We start from the raw sequence: 19,123 nt of genomic DNA, 5'->3' as shown, positions 1-19,123 counted from the left end.
TTACCCCATAAAAGTAAGCCTGTTTTAACGGTGTTTTACCATGTATTCTGAACGTCATGTGAACGAACCGCAGCCCTGCTTACGAGTTACAATAACAATTAACACGATACACGAGGCCTTCCTGAATGATAAAAAAATCAATATTTGTCTGCGTTTTGCACCGAGTAAATTGAATCATGGGGTGAAAAAAAACAACAACAATTAATCAACAAGTATCGACAGACGAGAAATTGCTGGCTGATATGTTTTAGGCTAAAAAGCATTTGCACATGTTGAGAGAATCTAAACCATTAAGCATATTCTTTGTTTTTTACCTAATGAAATAACCCGTTTAAAATACTCCTCTCACTTAATCGGATAGCTTGTTTACGAAACCCATATTAGTTTAGTTGGACAACTTGTTAAGGGTACAATTGTTTACTATATACCTATCTGAAAGCGGATAACTGGTTTACGATTGTCGTGTGTTTTGATCGGATTACTTGTTTACGATATCCGTGTTTTAAATCGTGTAACTTGGTTATGAAATTTTTCTTTTATATTTGTTCTGTAAGTTCTGAAAGTTCATCAGTTCTTGAGCAAATGAGATCACTCAATTTTCATGTTACGCTCCTTTTCGTAAAAACCGCAACAGCAACAACAAAAATAATATTCCATGCAATTATTTCATCATTACTATTTAAAACTCCCTAACACTTTGGTAAAAACAACATAATTCAAATACTTGGGGAAAAGAAATTAGGACAAGAAAAGTCATTGTGTCTAAAAGGTTTCGTGGATAAATAAAACTTTACAATACCATCCGAAATAACCATTAACAGAAAAATCATTAAGTCAGCGGGTTAATCTCAGTGCAAATGAACTGTTATGAAAAACTGAAGCGGTTCTTCTTTGTACATCTTAAACTTAAATCCCTCCACTTGAACTGGCGCCATATGATTGCCCCAAAATACAATACCACATATTTCGTCACCATCTCCAAGCTGCAAGGAGTTGTTACTTTAAGTAAATGATTGTGCCTAGTGTGGTTCTCGCAAGTACATATTTGTTTACATACTTGCAAAACGTCATTGATGAATTATGCAGGGTGCCAAATAGTTTGAGATTTTTCCTTTAATTTGTTAAAATTCTCTTATCTGACCTAAACAATGCTCAACATAACATTATGTTGATCATTGTTCAGGTCAGATTTGGTTAAACAATTCGTATATCAAACTGTGAGAATATGACGAGTGCATTCAGCATTAACTGTCCACAATACCTCGTACTGAGACTGAGATTTGTTAAAACCATTGTGATGTTCAATATATGTATATATATGCAGCCAGCAAAACAGTTTTAACTGTAAATTCGGCGGTAACGCATTAGCTTACAACGTAATTTGTACACTTGACTTCTCTGTAAGTAAACATATACAGCATTAATATTGCGCAGTTCACGTGGGGGTGAATCAGTTTTTTCTCATCTGTCTCTCAATTTAGTATTGTTTCTGTTGGATTTAGTTAGTTTTAGTCACAGGGTACAAACAATTAGCATAAATATCTGATATTTGCACAATAGTGTAGATAAGACGTTCAGAAGGAAAAAAAAGTCAAACGTCAGTGAAGACACTGACAATTATGTTAAACCTATGTTAATTTGACATAAACTAGCATACTATTCAGTGGTACCTGAACAGTATCATGGGAACGGTGTTCCAAAAGGAAGACGAGCTGGGGTTCATCTTACCTATTCATCAGCTATACTAAGATGTTTTCTTTCCTGTTATCGAGACATCCAAATACATGTGTAGCATATGTCTTTAATGGTGACTAAATAACTGGCTTACATCGTTTCCATTATATAAGAATACACCAAACGATAAAACTTCATTTACTGACCAGGAATTCATGAGATCCTAACAATGACATCATCTTAACAGTTTCAATATGTTCGAACACTGATGTTACATCAGTGTTAGAGTAGACGTAAAATGTAGAATTTTTGGTCTCCGGCTATACTTATGAAGGTCTGCCAACAACCCTCGGCTCTGCCCGGTTTCCTCCTACCATAATGCTGGCCGCCGTCGTACAAGTGAAATATTCTTGAGTACGGCGTAAAACATCAATGGAACAAATAAATAGAATGTTTGGCAGTCTTTCTGTCTATAACATTCCTGCTTGTTGGGTTTGGCAAATGACGTTTTCCGGCTCGTCTCCGGCCATAGATAACTGTCTCGACGCGTTAATATGAATTTAACGAACATGGTTCCGTACTAAGTGATGTATACTGAAGAGCGGAAGAACTGTTATACATTAATTACTTTCCGTAGACAGACTAATACAACTATAGGTGAGTGAAGACAGAATCTCTACATGCAAAACGAGCTTTGGGACATTACTTATGGCGTGTTACACTGTTGGGTTAATGCATTCAAATGGGTCCTGGTAATGTTATGGCGTTTATATCTAGTCACTCACTAAGTGTCCAGAGTGGTATAAAACATTTACGGTTACGGCGATGATACTGGATTCTCCGTAGCGAATAAGGGCGTACGATGAGCTTGATGGTTCTTAGCAGACAAAAGCGGTTGTCTGTTAGCGGGCTAACACATTGAAGTATTGTCTGAGCCTAGAATTCACCAGATACACACAGAGGCGCAAGTGTCTAAAACTGGTCATGGATTGATCAATTATGTAGTGTTGTCTCGCTGACGGACAGTCTCTTACTTGACCTAACAGGGACAAACTCAACCCACAATTTCCTTTCCAGACGAAGGTCCCAGAATGTCAATCGGATCACACTGTGACAGCGGACAAACCACATGTCTATATGAGAATTTACATCGACCATCTGCTAAAGATTCAAGATATTGGGCTCATAAATAGCCACTTAGGTAGCCTAATGTTAGAGCGTCCGCCTGGAAGTAGGGAGATCTGGGATCAAATCCCGGTCGGGACATACCAAAGGCTTTAAAAATGGTACATGTTGCCAACCTTGCTTGGTGCTCAGCACTGAGAGATTAGAGCAAGGAATCAAGACTGGTTAGACATACACAGGCAATATAATGTGACTAGGTGGGGAGCCATGTCTGATGTCTTCGGCATGATTCTTCAATGGTGGCAATCGTGGCGTGGACTCGCCGTGCCACAAGCAGAAGTATACGCTCACTTAACTACTGACTTCTCGTTGTCATATGACTGAAAAATTCTCAAGTACGACTTAAAAGTATGCATACATATATACATATAAAAAGGCCGAACGGGTACTTTTTTCATTGTTTGCTGTTGTTCTTTAACGTAATTTCCAAATTAACGTAAACAACATAAGTTTGCTCATATTTCGACGATGTCTCCTAGTCACGTGGCAGTTTCAGTTCCAACATATTCATTGCGCTGTTTTTAGAAGATCATACAAGTACTTTAAACTTTCCAGCATTAGAGGACTTTGAGATACATTCATTTCTGTTACCAGGAGTTGTCATTTCGCAATTAGTCGAAGACAGCTGTAATCTCACAATAATTAACACAATGGAAAAGAATGCCATTTGTAGTTGCAACCTTGATTCAGTCTCGGTTGCTCTTACATACGGCATAGATGAACAACGTTACCATGTGCACATCACTTGATAGATATTCATTGAAGTATTTACACAGGGTGTTAGATGTCAACTTTCTTTCACGAATTGACTTTGGTAATTGGCATAGGATGTCAAAATGTTTGAACGAGAAACGCTAGCTCTGGTAAATTGAGCAAACGTCATTGCTATTTTCCAGTAGGAATGATAAATATGTCAGTTATAATCCAAGTTAAATAAAACTTTGCAGGTTGATTTGATGACCTGTCAGTTTTGACACCCGAAGGTTAGCTTGCTCTCGAGCTGACTGTAATTGTCTGTCAGGGGAGATTATTTAACTACAGTAAAGCAGGAAAAAAATTACTCGGTTGAACAGTTTTTACAACTTCAGTTCATCTTAGCAAAATGAACACTTTGACGAGTATTCGGTGATATAGAAGATTTATTTTCAGCTACCCTTTGAAGCAAAGGTTTGTCTTGGCCATTAATTTGTTTAACGTTTTTAGACTAAGTGCTGGGCTGTTTTCTTCCAGGAATACGACTAGACCTGTGCACAGTTTTTTTTATTCGTTTTACACAAACTCCAAAAATTTCCTCCACACCTCCTTAATTATGACAGAGCGGAACGGCGCATTACGACCGAACTCAGTGTGAAAAAAGCTTGTGGAGTCACGATTGCATTTCACACACTCTCAGAGAACTCTCTGAGGAGTCTGGTTGTTGTAGAGGTAAATGAGTCATCGTGAAGTTATCAAAGTAAAGGTTCCTCAAAGGTAGGCCTGTTTCAAAAGAAATAAAAGATTCATTTATTTGATTAGTGTTTTACATCGTACTTAATAATATAAATAAAAAGAGTAGCAGAAAACTTAGCCTGTCTTCAAATAATTTCTGTAATATTCCCATAGAGTGCACATGCCCGTGCGGTCATTTCCAACTGGAAAGGAATAATTTACTGGTTGAAATAACACGTTTATGCAGAGAAGTGATTTGATTAGTGATGAAAATCACTATTAGTCGGTCATGTTTAGTGTACTTTGGTATGAATATAATTTAAACTGTCTAAACTTCGAGCAGTTAGGAGTTTTATTGATGAACACTTTTTACTTCTTGGAGAGGGGACACATGGTTTCAGGTAGTGAGGAGGCTGTGTGTGACATCTCTTTGACATTGCTAGGTATCCGTCCAAAGTGCTAGCAAAGGGATGGTCCAGATCTTGATATATGATATTATAATCATATATATAATAATATAATATATAAGGTATTATGGCTGCTTTCTCACAGACTGACCGAGGTAAGCACCAATGCTTATTGACCATGGAATGTTTGGAGCAGAGTTACAGCTCTAAAAGTTAAAAATATCGCCTATGAAAATTAGGCCATGGTTGAGCCATATTACTGGAAGGCCAGTGGTGTCTTCATGCAACAGACCTATGAGCGCCGTAGACTGTTAATTGCACCTAGGCTTTTATAACCGTGTTGGCAAGGCAATGTGGAGAAATCCCTGTGTGAGTCTCGGGTTGAACAAAACGAAGTTGCGGAGGAGGGAATTTGGTTTGAATTAGCATTCTTCGAAATGATGTTGCGTGCCAGCGATTAAGCATGTGATACGCAGCAGAAGAAAATCTGATGTGAGCTTTAATTCTCACGTGCGGCTAAAGAAAAAACATGCAGTGACTTCTCAGTTTTAATCAGCTGATACCTTCTGACAATACGGCTGAGTATTTCGTGAATATTACTACAGTTATGCCATATAAAGATGGGGAATAGTTCCTTGTCATAAGTCGCATTGGTAAATTTGTCTAGTAGTAGACATACGTGACAGCTCTGTTATGATCATCTACTCAAGGGTGAGCAAATATAAGGCAAATGATTCAGTGTAGAATGAATTCCAATCTATACAAGAGCTCCAAGGTTTTGTTTCAGCGTGTGTGAAGTAGTTTCGTCTGTTATCCGTCACCGTTACTGGCGTGGTCGCTGACGAATAGGGTGGGATTGGGATTGGGTGAATAGGTTACAGGTGTCACAGCACGCCGTTTGTATCATTCGTTATTGTGACTCTAATTACGGACATTGGAATGTAGGAAATGTTTAACCCGAAACCTCATCGGAGTTTTGAGACTGCTTTTGCGTGATCCTTGATAGGGTTAAATTGGCGAAGTTGAACATGTGGGAGTACTGTTATTAAAAGGCACTGCTCAGTTTTTCACAAGTTAATGAAAGCCACTGCCATAGAGTTTCCGTAAAATGACCGAAGCTTTACTTTGACAACAAACAGTTGAAGTGTTTCATAAATGTATGTACCGGAGGTGATGAGCGAGAAGAGTGAGTTAGAAGATAGACCACGGATAAGCAGGTACTATCCACTAGCCATGTCTCACTGGGCAGCGGATGTGACACTTTAGATGGCTAATGGACCCAGGGTTGTCTGACAGGACAGAGGCACAATCCATCTGGGTGTGACACGGACGTCTTAACACCGTGCCCGTAAGCGGACATAATAACGGAGTAGCAAGGAGAAAATTGTTTGAAATGCTGTCCGTTAGCTGCGACCACCTGTCTGGCAGTGCTTAACCCTGATAGAAATGGCCAGGCCATTACACGATTGCCGGAGAGGGGGCGACAGAAAGGCACTTAAGCTGCCTGGCACGTTGTCCTCGAATGTAAAAACACTGGGGTCACCCTCGGGCAATACTTACCTCATAAAGTGAAGCCGAGCGTAAAAGCGGAAAGCAATGCTTTAGCCTGCAATATAAATAACCCGGCGTATATTAGGCAAGTTTCTGCCGATTGTGTAACACACAACCTTGCTGGCGCAAGAAGACGTTTTCCGACGGCTCTCCACAGCTGCTACATATTCATTGGTACTACAAAGCCTCGTATTAAAAGCTTCTAAGCCTAGTAGCTGTACACTGGCATGCTGTTATCACGGATGCCCCTTATATAAATGGCTTATGCAAAGTGTACATCACTATTGCTTAGGTTACAAACGAAACTGTTCATGCTGCCGGCTGGGGAAACGACGTTGATGTAGGGACTCGGATTTCGGCCGCAGACTTTTTGTTACAAATACTGATTGATTACCTCGTGGATCACAAGCAAATATTCTCCATTTGCATAGACGAGTCGTTAGAGGCAGAAGCGAGCATGTGAGAATTATACAGAATGTTGACTGGATAATGGATTGGGACTTAAAGGGATTGAATCCGGCAAATTAAAATCTAATCTCTCTACCTGGACGTTAACTTTTTCTGTATGCTGTATGCAGAGTCTTGTACTGTTTTCTCTGTGATTTGACAAATTAAGACTCAATGCATGGCTGCGCCGAAATGTTAGCTGATGGAAACAGGGGCGGATAACTTTTTATCAGTGCGGTATCTGAGAATTAAAACATGAAAAAAAAACAAGAGTTGCACCAAGTCTTCTGGTCTCAAAACTCACACAGCGTGAAGATAACTTTGATTAGCCGTTGGCGTATATTATATAAGTCGTGACGGCTGTAAATTAAGGCTGTGCACAGCCAGACTTTTGTTAGTCGAAAGAGTAGAAATCTGCTCAGCTACAATCGTACATACCATGACGTTTGCCAGCAACAAAAGCCTGCCCAGAATGTCTTAGAACATCGCAGACGTTTGGAAACGACGTTGAACTCAGGAGAGAAACTCTGCACAGGTAGTCGATATATACCGCAGACACAGTCTCTAGCCACAACATGAGAAACAACGCAATCCAATTGCCGACGTCAAGATGTTGACTTATCACAAATGTCACCGGTGATTTGCAACATGATCGTCTGGTTCTCTGTTTCACAAGCATTGTAAAATGACTGATGGAACATAACCCTACCATGAGACTGTAACGGCAAGGTGTGAGGTGAATTATATATCATGTATATGATATATATTGTACTTAAGGAAATGCAAATTCCTTATAAACTGAGACCAAATTGTTTATTGCTGGACATCAAAAAGTTTGACATGGTACTAGATTAATAACATTACATACTATATGACTTTCACTATGGTAAGAAGTTGAACTGAGCAGGATGGTAAACACCAGAATCAAATCCATCAACGTTCCCATGGTGCCTTGTGAAGAAGCCTGGACGCAGCGAAAGTCTGAACAGCAAGCCATTAACATGTGCCAGAACAAGATGGAGAAAGAACACATTTACTATAGTACGGTAGGTTAAAGCCCACTGTTTACTGAATACAGAGCCGTTGGCAAAAAAAAAAGAAAAAAGAAAAAACAAACAATAAAAAACACAGGTTCTGGCAATGAAACTACCTGCATTTATTTATGTATTTAACAAGTAAGGGATTAAACTGTGAAACTATTCCTATGTTTACCGTGATAAGAGACAAAGGCCGTTCCCACATCGATTTAGATTTATTTCAATTGTTTTTTTTTTGTTTTTGTTTTTGTTTTTTTTTTGCCAAATTAATCAAGAGGCATATCCCTCCCCCTCTCATATCCCCCCATGTCAGGTTAAGAATAATACATTAACAAAAACCACTTAGTTTTTATCAACGATCTAAAGGCCGTCTTCTGACCGCCCAGGATAAACTTTGAACTCATTGGTGTTCCTGTTGGGATCTGTTAGCCATTTCTCGGCCAGTCATCTGGTTAACAAATTAACCCGCCGTACATCAATCTAACAAGTAAGTGATACCAGAAATACAAAGTAGAAAAAAAAGAATGCTTCATTTATTAGAACAAGGTTAACGCTGGTTTATCGCGGATAAGTAAACGAACTGATTGATGGATGCTAGTTGTTTGCATACAACACTACAAAACTACAGCCAAAGGGCGCGTGGGCCGAAGCGCAGCACACGAGCGTGGCACAATAACCCCGAATCCTTCCACCATGCGGTGGCTGTGATTTAAAATCCAGCTGATTTTGGCTTCTCCGGCCGTATGCTTGAAGGCCTGTCAGCAACCTATGGATGGTCCTGGGTTTCTCCCAGGCTCTGCCCGGTTTCTTCCCACCACAATGCTGGCCACTGCCTATAAGTGAAGTATTCTTGATTACTGCGTAAAACACCAATCAAATAAATAAACAAATAAATAAAAAGGCAAACATTTAGCAATAGAGCCAGAATGATTGATCGTTGTTTAAAGCCGGGCTCAAGAACTTTTCACTTACATAACGACAGTCAGACGTATTGATGGAGGACACAGGAGTTCCAGGAATAAACCACCGACATTTTGCAAGTACCTGGTAGGACTCTTGACTTAAAGACGTGAACGAGAGCTGGACTCGAACATTCGACTTCATTTTAGTCAAGGGACTGACAGTTGCAGCAAGTCAATTGTTTGACCACCTGAGCCAGGTCTTCTTCGCTTATACAGGCGCAACGGATGGAAAATGTGATCTAATATAAGGGAATGTTTTATAGATCATACACGTCTGTAAATGAACATAGTGAGCATATGGAAGTGTATCTCGTACGTAAGATAAAATATTAAAGATCACAGACACGTACACATGTGTATCCATAGGTGAATTGAAGTTACGTTAGTGTATCGTATATATAAGTAAACCAAGAAAAGTGTATGGCATAGGCTTATCGTGGGAGCATGGTTAACACAAGGGAAAGTTTGTTCAACAGTTGGCTTATTCTGACATTAACCCTTACTTTTAAAAATCAAGATTCGGTAAAAGATAAAAGAAAACGTAAAACGTTACAAGGTTGTTAAGAAGGATGCTTGTCCGGTACATGTGAGAAAATACGGCTCTTAACACAGAAGTTAATTTTCACCAGCTCTACCTGCCCGACACGGGGTCCACCCCTAGCTGTCCCCAGCGTACCACGCACGTAACAAGCGTAATTGACTTTATTTTACACAGAGAGGTTTTCATGTCCTTGCCGGTGTTGCTTCGAGAAAAGCAGGGACACGGGGCGCCAATCCTTGTTTGAGAACACAATTATTGTGGGAAGCATCTGCCCATTGGGCGATGTACAGTTCCAGCCCGCTTCATCTCGGATCAACCGAGATTTGCTCGACTGTCAGTTTAAGAGATTTCAATTTTCTTATCGCCACATCAGGCGATGGAGCGGAAAATGATAGACTGTTGGGAGTTTTTTTTGTGGTGTATAACCCCTAATGGGCGGACTGATCCAAATCAAAAGCGTAATTACACCTATTCTGGGGGAAACTGGACGAGCTTTGTGCGCAAATGTTAACACGGACGTCGCTTGTAACAAGCCATCTTCGCGGGCAGGGGAATAGGCTTATGTAGGGCAAACTGACGCATGGTGTAGCAACAGTTGCCGACTGGTTACTCGGAGCTTATTGCATTCCCATCTTGATAAACACTATGTAGAATGTCCCATTCAGACATTTCAGTTTAGTTCATGGGTTTAGCATTGTTTTCCAGCAGACATGTCAAACACATATGGCGAAGCTCTGACTCAACACCTTCTATTATCTCGACGTACGCAATAATGGTGTCATATCCCGGCGAATGTGATGACTAGAATATGGTACCACCTTCTGGCATGAGGATATATGATGGACGAGGGTCCGGGCAGTTAGGGTTAGCACTCTACTGGCGTGACAGCGTGTTGACCAGACCCAGCTGTCTCGACCGACCACGGTGTCAATACTCTGTGGAAAATCCCTCTCCAATAAAGAGTGGGAATAATTTATAAAATGACAAGCTCAGACCCTTACGTGAAACTCAACACGGCTGGATGTCCGACGTTAACTTACAAATGTACAGATGCCACTCACCATACCAAAATACTTGTGTAAAAACGTTTTATATATGCTACTAACAATAAAGATAAGAAAAAGTTCTTGTATATTCCTACAAAAAATTGCTTTCATGTTTTAAGAGCCAACACTGTTATAAATTCTTACTTTGCCATTAGAAAGATGTTTTCATGAATGGTATAAATTAGAATTTATTGCACAATACACTTGAGACACAGGCACATGCGTTTATTGCATTTAACTGATGTTTGTCCTTATTTCCTACAATGGTTTTCTTTCTAAGTTTGCCCCAGTTGAGTATAATATGAGGAACACTTTTCCATTACAAACTGATTGCGTGTTTACATTGTGGCAAAAAACATAGTGCAAACATGTCGAAGCTGAGAGATGAAGTCAACGAGAAACCTTACGGCTGTAAGGCAGGTGATACCCTTCACTATCTCTGTTTTAAACGTTTACATTGACACAGATTAGTTCCGATTTGGGTTTTCCGGATCCAGACTGCCCTGTAAACATTTGAACACGGTGATGTCCCAGCTGATTCTAAACGCTAGTTGTTATGAGAGTGTGGAAAGCGTACTAACCATCATTATTCACGTTACAGCAGGCCGGCCACCACACAGCCTTCCACGGTAAGAGGATTTACAGACCAATTACTAAGAGTGAGTAACCCCTTTCAATTTCTGCCCCACTAAGTCTTCAGGTATAAGTCGGGTTGCTAAGAGATACACCTGCAAATGGAAATCCGAAATTCAATTTATCCCGCTAAGATTCAAGAACCCATGTATTGCAGATGCGAGTAGAAAGTGTTGTTCAATGTTCATAAACCTCTCTGTTGCCACCAGATTTTCTCTGTTCCACATGACCGTGTTATCTGTCTGGGCTATCCTGACTGATTGCTTAAATGATTGATTCTTGATAGACACCAGGCATAAAAATATTCAAGGCATCAGACTTTGAACAGTTTTGCCTGCATATAAAAACAATACTTCTAGAGGGATGATGGCAAATGTAAGCGTAATCTGTTCCTGTATCCAACATCCTAATTCTATGGCTAACAATGGTTAAATCTAATGTAGTTACGTATGGCTGTTGGAGTAATTCTGGCAAAAACCGTTGGTGCATAGAATCCCGACAGGTTGAACAGAGCCAAAGATCAGTTTACGTAGAATGAAATGAGTGAAACTTCAAATATTGAATGTGTGCGTCGAAACAGACATTCGTATAAAAGCCTTTAACCAAGATCAATTGAGTATATAAAGTAAGAAATTAGAACGGAATCATGAAACTAGAAGCTTTCAACAGTTGTCAATGATGTTGCAAAGATCCAAGGCATGTTCTAGGAGAATAATTAAAATCACTTTTCAAATCGTGTACCATGCTAGTATATTAGTTGTCGATAATAAAATATGAACTCGTATCTCAGTTGCGCTTTGATTGCAACTGTTCCTATATCTAGCATGCCAGTCTAATTCAACAGGATGAAAATCTTGTCGGTAGCCCTGGGTTAAGCGGAATCGGACACAAAGCAGAGCGCCAGACAAGTCATTTTTGATACTCCCTATTTCGATGTGTTGTGTAGTCTATATCCATTTATAGGCCTATAAAATACATACAGACTGACAACAGGGAAAGGAAAGCTGTGTTATATACCGGGTGATTTGCGAGGAATTTTACAGCTTACACGTAAACCACAGTGAGGTTAATGTAATGAATGAAGGCTAAGGGTCCATGCAGCCAAAGTGCTGCCGCCACTGAAGTACCATGCCGAAGACACCAGACATGACACCCACCGACTTACAGTATACTATGCGAGCACTATGCGAGTCAGCAACAAGTACCGATGTTTTGACTTGTCTGGGACATTAATGTTCTAATCACACATGTAATTAATCATTCAAATTGGTACATTGTATATGGATCTTTACTATGTGCATAAAATAATTGTGTCATGCGTGATATGCTTTGGGGCAAGCTTTTAACATGCGAAAGCAGACAAACAAATGAAATAAATACGCATGCATAAAAGCATTTCGAGTAAAACAACGTTTTAATTCGGTTTTTATAGAAAGTATCACAGTAATGACGGAGTCGTTGTGAGACGTTTTCTGCGCAATTTGAACTGTGTCTCATCTGGATTTGTGGATACTCTGATGTGTATTTATCTCCGAAACCAAACACATACGTTGAAACCGGAACACAGATAAATGGACTCCTGGAATAGATTTCAAATGGATGCCCGTTGTCCGATTTAAAGTGGGGATGTCGAAATTAAGTCGCGTCCCAGAGACCTGTAATTGCCTGGCCAAATGGAGGTTATAATCAATGGCATCGGCCCCTCTTGGGATACTGTATGAGTGGGGTTCACCCTGAAGATCCGCCTCCACTTTTTATAGCTTTAAAGGACATTCGTCTTCGAAATATCGTATGATGTGACCAAGGAGATTTGGATACCTAATTGCTTTTCCATGATAAGTACAAAACTGGCAAAGTTTATTACCACTTTCTCCTAAGAAGTTGGACCCATGCGCCGCCATTACTCTAACATAAACAACCAGAATCACCAGCGGTGAGCTTCTTTTGGTTTTAATGGACAGACTTCATTTTGCTTCGTTTTAGGGCTCATAAACGTTCCACATTTGTAGACGACGAAAGCCACTGAGTTGAGATCAAATTGTTCCAAAGCTCCGCGGAAAACAGCGCGTTCGACGGAAAAAGTATATCTGTGTGGATGCTTTGTTGATTTCATTAAGCCGATCCATTGGTGACCTAAATGCGGGAAATTATACACGAGCACTAATACTAAGTATAAGTCTGAAATATTGTACCTTACCAAGACGTTTTAATGGTAATAAGTCGATTTCAAGAATGTAAACAAAATCCTTTTCACTGAACACAAATACACAGGGGAACTTTGAAACTATACAGTTGTAAAACAAGAATGAACTGAAAATATAATATCTTTTAAGTTTGTGGTAAGTGAAATGAAACAAAGAATGATTGCACTTTCGTTGCTATAAACTACTGATTATAAACTCCAAAAAGGTCCACAAAGTTTGACAAAACGTTATGTAACAATGCGATACCTATTGCAATACAGTTCGGCTCAAGCACAACATTTCCACATATGAAGGGTATATGAAGCGACACGCGGACACAATGCAGTCGGTTTAACGTGTTTTCATCGGTTTAACCGTTCTATTGAAACATGGTTGTTATTTTATTTTGTTCTTGAAGCAAAATAGGGTTTCGCATGCCGAACCCTATTTGCAGCTTTATTAGGGTTTCAAGTTAAGATTTGCTTGCTGTCAGAAGAGCATCCCTTCTCTGCCGTTCACAAATGGACATCTGATAGACGGTGTTTTGAAACGTCTAGTGAAGAAGCAAAAGGCTAAAAACAAGATTTTGCTGAACAGAAAGAAAAGAAACATTGTTAGAACTAAAAGCTTTTGAAACACTGGCTTATCTTACAATTCAACGTTGAGTACGATGAAATGCAGAGGCAGTGAGAGAGAAACAATAAACCTGAATCACAACTTAACACACAAGGGAGTATGGGTTATAATGTATTAATGAAGCAGATTCGGACTTGTAACCAGACTTTGGTCTCTGTGGGGTTTCAGAAGACTCTTTCTAAAGGCTACGGCGTCTCAAAGAAACTATTTCATCTGCCTTATCTAGGCGATTTATTTCGCCATTGCGAGGCTATTAATGCCCACTCGACAGGTAATGCAACATAAGGCATCAAAGTCAACGATAGCAATGTAGTAATCTTGCAGATCATTGTAAAAAAAGGCGAACACCATGTAGTCTCTGTTTCAATGCCGACGTGGACGTTCCCAAATTCTCAGCATAACCCAATTCCATTTTAAATGAACTCTTCCAATCTGGGAGTGAAAACGACATCAGTTCAGCTCACTTTATACCGGCGTGTTTTGCTCTGAGCTACAATACACGCAGATCATTAGTTAGCCTTATATACATCAACAACACACCGGATATTGCCTGGTCAATAGGGCAAAGAATTCGTGGAAAACCTAGTTTTCAACAAAGACGACCAGAGAAAAACAAGCTAAGACATGCCGGCGTTTTTTTTGTTCCCGACATAAAAAAACAGAACCCTAAATGTTTGCATAAAATCGAACCTTTCTAGAGATCACAATTCAGGTTTGTAACAAGCCAGTAAAGAAAACTTCTGTTTCAGAAATGTATATATTAAAATATGGCGAGCCAAAAATGTGGTCATGTTCACCATTAAAATTCCGTATCAAATTATTTGAGCCATTTCTCGTGGAACTTCTGTACCAGCAGCACAATACTAAAATAAGCTCAGAATGGTTGTTTGCTTACGCCATTAAATCAATGCATCGAGGCATCAAGGCCAATTATTTTATTGTTGTTATTTCAAAAGGAAAGAACTGATTGCAAAAATAACGAATATTCTATATATAAATATGTTTAATATTTGTAAAGTGCATATACCTAGATACATGTACATTAACAAAAATGACGTTATTAGTCTGCAATCACGTTTCCTCAGAAAAGCGATTTCTTTAACACTACCAGTGGTTTTTCCACTGGTGCCATTTTAAACTCTGGATTTGCTTGGTTGTCTTATTGATATTGTAGGTTTGCCTCTGACGAGAATACATGTGGTTTTACTGGGTAACGTGATTTACATGTAAAACACTTGCTCCTTCGTGTATTCTGGTGTCTTTGCAGGCCTACTGCGGACGAGGAAGATGCTGTAAAGTCTCCAAGGTACATTATATCTCCTAGATAATCGCTTTCCAGAAAACAACGGAATGATTTATAGGCTCTCAGCGGTTCTACAAGCCATCCTCTGAAGCCTCTTACAGTGGGTGTATTTGCTACCGCGACGTCCGTATAAGACTCGCACAGTCACGTCGTTCTCCAGACCATCTGTAAGCGTATCAATTATTGATGGCTTCTTTTCCTTCATAAGGCTTCCTGTATTAGACGAACAACCCATAAGCCACACGAAACACCTAAGCTTAAGTAGTTAATTACAGAGGTGGCACTCCTGCACCCGTCGATTCACCAAAATATGCCGCTTTTGCATTGCTGTGCGCATATAAAGACGCTCATGTAAGAAGATCAGGCGATGAAATAGGTGTTTTTTGCATTTGTTTCTGCCCCATGCTTTCCTCATTCATTTATCAAAGACGAAACCTATGCATTATAGATGACGAAGTGGAGATATTAAATGAGCCGCCTAAATTATGTTATGAAAGAATATTAATCTCCGTGTGTCTTACCGCAACATTATAGCAGAAGGCAGGAAACTGCTCGTTCCTGATATAACATCTACTTAAGCGGTGAAACTCTTCTACAAACGCCGTTGACAACATAGAATGCAGTCATTTGTAGTGTTCTTACACAGAGCAATTGCCTCCAACACACGGTGTTCCCGTTTAGAGCAATTTCCTCCAACACAATGTTCTCTTAACTACAGTAATGGTCTCCAACACAGGGTATCTGTACCTGCAGTAATGGCCACCCACAGAGGATATTTCTACCTACAGTATGATGGACGTTTTGTACAAATGACCTGCAACACATCCTGTTCCTACCTACAGTAATGACCCTTAGATTGATGTTCGTACCTTGAATGATGACCTGCAACACATGGCGTTCTTACTCACAGTAATGCCTTGTCACACACGTTGTTTCTACGCAAAGTAATGCCTTGCCACAAATGTTGTTTCTACCTACAGTAATGGCCTGCAACACACGGTGTTCATACCTACAGTAGTACCTTGCCACACATGGTGTTTTTACCTACAGTAATGCTTTGCCACATAGGGTGTTCATACCTACATTAATGGCCTGCAACACACTGTGTCTCACCCCACAGTAATGATCTGCAACACACGCCGTTCTTCTACACTAATGGCCTGCAACACATCCTGTTTTATATACAGTAATGGCTTTTGCAACAAAGGTTTGAACTACAGCAATGATAGCATTTTTAGTAAGTTGTCTTTCCTACAGTAATGCATTTGAGACAGGATAAGATTACCTGCGATAATGTGACATTATGCAAATTCACAAAACAACTACCGGTATTATTTTTTTAGTGTGATATGACTTCGTTTTTATCTATGGTAATGTGGTCCGAATAAATGCATTATACAAATACATAAAGCAACTACCGTTATGGCACTATTTCGTTTGGTGTAATATGACTATGAAAAATATTTTCAATAACCAATAACATTCAAAGCCTCCAAAATCCAAATGAGCGAATAAGCAATACTTTGTTACTTAATGATTTAACTAATGTGTTTGGATAGAAGGTGACAAAATAATGGAACTGTTCATGACCAGTGGCATCCACAGCTGGGTGAATGTTGGAGCATGTCTTCATTATCACAGCATGAGTCATAAACCACGAATGGAGTGGCAACTTTTGTGGCAAAAGTTTTGAATCACGCTCAAAATCAAGTACGTGATCCAGCCAAACTTAGTTTGGGAGGAAAAGCTATGGGAATGAGACGCCGCAAATTGTCCATACTCGTCTGAGCGGAGGGATCACATCGATCATACAAGATACATCAACTTTGTTCTTGCACAAATTAGTGTTAGACAGTGCTAGTAACAAACAGGGGGAGATAATCAGACTGGTTATAAATCATGTAAATCTCTCTTTTTCGGGATTTGTGTCAGCCTGTAGGGACGATGTCCATAAGATGTGAAATTTGACGTTTGCGAATTGCGAATAGTAACCGTCTGCCAGAATGTACTTCTTACTTCTGTTATGTCAGTGCTTACACAGCTTTCCTTCTCCTTCGCTCTCCCTATTTAATCTTGTACAGTTTAGTTGTCTACACAAATTAAAGATATCGGAGGAGGAGGCAATGATTGATGCGGATCGCCAGCTCACCGGCAACTTTATCGACATCCAAGTGACCTATATATCACTTTGCCTTGTTGGATTCCAGATAACTCTGACTGCCTTTTCTCCAAGACTTATTAAATTATATACAGATAGCTGTGTAGCGAAGACTGTAGAGGGACCAGACAATATATAGCCTGCGCAGTGTTGGCCAGTCGCGTACACGAATCCATCTAGCTCGACTCTTGTTTAACGGGATTACATAGAGCAACTGAACGGAAGCAAATTGGGATATCCTATCCCGACCAACTGAATTAAAAAATCCAATGCCAGCGGCCTGATTGGATATCGCTATTAGAACTTGCTGGAACTTAATTCCCTGGATGCCACAAACTTTGGCTCCAGAAGACCCGGATCTGTAACACACATGACAATTAACGCAAAGGCAGACAAATTAAGAAACAACTGGACGTCTGCATCGCTCGCCTCTCTCCAGACAAGGTTATGGTTGACGCTGGCCGATGAAAGCTTCTGTCTAGAAACATCAAAGTAACTCAGCTATAACTATCCATTACCATTTCTCAAGCGTATCATAGTTATCCCTGGAAAATGGGTTGCTAACTTAATATTCACAGAATGAAAGCAAAAAGCGCTTTGCATTCCCTGGTTGTGAATAACACAGTGTTTGTGAACATAACTGTAAAGGATTCAGTTTGCGTAAAACATCAATAAATAAATAAATATTTAAATATATAAATAAAGGGATCAAGTAAGCAGGTCTTCATACAATTTCAGCATGTATTTAAAAATGCAACAATTTCAGATGTTTTTTAATGTTAAAAACAAACCAAAGCCAGAATAAAAAAAGACTGGTTAATAAGAAAAGTAATGACTTACTTGCACTTGTTAGCTCGTAGCTGTTTGACACATCAATCATGTCTATAGTTGCTTCCAGTTCGAATGTCTCCCTGCCCTCAGCCTCCTTGTGGCTAACAATTGCATAATTGAATCCCACCTCAACTTCCACGGCATCCTTATGGAATATAGCTCCTGTAATAAGAAGCAGAACAATGTTGATAATGAGGTGGTTGGCAGTGCTGTTATCCCTTCACGGCTCGACCAAAGCCATGCTAATATCATTATCTCTGACATTTCTGGCCGAGGGGATAATTGTAGTCACAGTTCTCAGCATTTGTACAGGCTCAATCAGGCGAAGAAGACAATGAATGCAACAGTCCCACAGATGGCCAAAAACCCCGCTTCACATTAAAGTGAAGGGAGATAGCATGGCGATCATTACCTGTAAATATCTTGCCCTGAACACGGAATCGCCATGCTTGCGAAGACCTGATCTCTAAAACGACCTTTCATGTTAGAATTTCAGATTATTCCTTTAGTTAAACACAGTGCTGTTACATTTCCATGACCATTTCCATAACTGCCCAAATTCATACGCGTCGTAGCGTCAGTTGGAACATCCGTTTATTTCACGTCAATGGTAAATAAAGTATGTCCAAAGTGGATAATATTATCAGTTTTCATAAACAACTGTCAGAAATGTACATGAGACAAATACCGTTGAGTAACGCAGCACCCAAAGTTATCTCAAAAAGCAAGTTAAATTCATGCAAACAGACTGCATCTAGTTTGTAGTGAAATACTATGACGGAATGAATGAACAAACCAATAGGGGTAGATGCTGCATTGACAGGATTTCAGCTATACATGGACTAGAACATATTAACACAAAGAACACGTATAATAATATCCAAAATAAGGCTAAACAGGTATTAGACGCTTTTACATACAAAATACACAAAAATATGTTAAAATTAAAAAAAAAAAAACCTCATTAAATATGGCGTAAATTCGGTATCTTAATAAGTTCAGAAATATCTTTCAACTATTCAACTGCAACATTGTCAGCAGCCAAAGCTGTTAATCAAATGAAAATGAGAGCACCTGTAATAAATTCGGGGGCTATGCTAT

At 39.6% G+C, this 19,123-nt stretch overlaps 1 protein-coding gene across 1 annotated transcript in view; it reads right to left on the bottom strand.

Moving 5' to 3' along the window:
- The window catches only part of LOC135473491 (glutamate receptor-like), a 61,383-nt gene that overhangs the window by 25,135 nt on the left and 17,125 nt on the right, over positions 1 to 19,123 (bottom strand). The window contains exon 2 of the mRNA XM_064753342.1: positions 18,032 to 18,184. Within this exon, the coding sequence (XP_064609412.1) occupies positions 18,032 to 18,184 (153 nt within the window). The remainder of the gene's footprint in view (positions 1 to 18,031; positions 18,185 to 19,123) is intronic.

Source organism: Liolophura sinensis, chromosome 8 (assembly GCF_032854445.1).
Source record: "Liolophura sinensis isolate JHLJ2023 chromosome 8, CUHK_Ljap_v2, whole genome shotgun sequence".
Taxonomy (NCBI): Eukaryota; Metazoa; Mollusca; class Polyplacophora; order Chitonida; family Chitonidae; genus Liolophura; species Liolophura sinensis.
The sequence above is the reverse complement of the archived record's forward strand: the minus strand, read 5'-3'. Positions and strand labels throughout refer to the sequence as shown.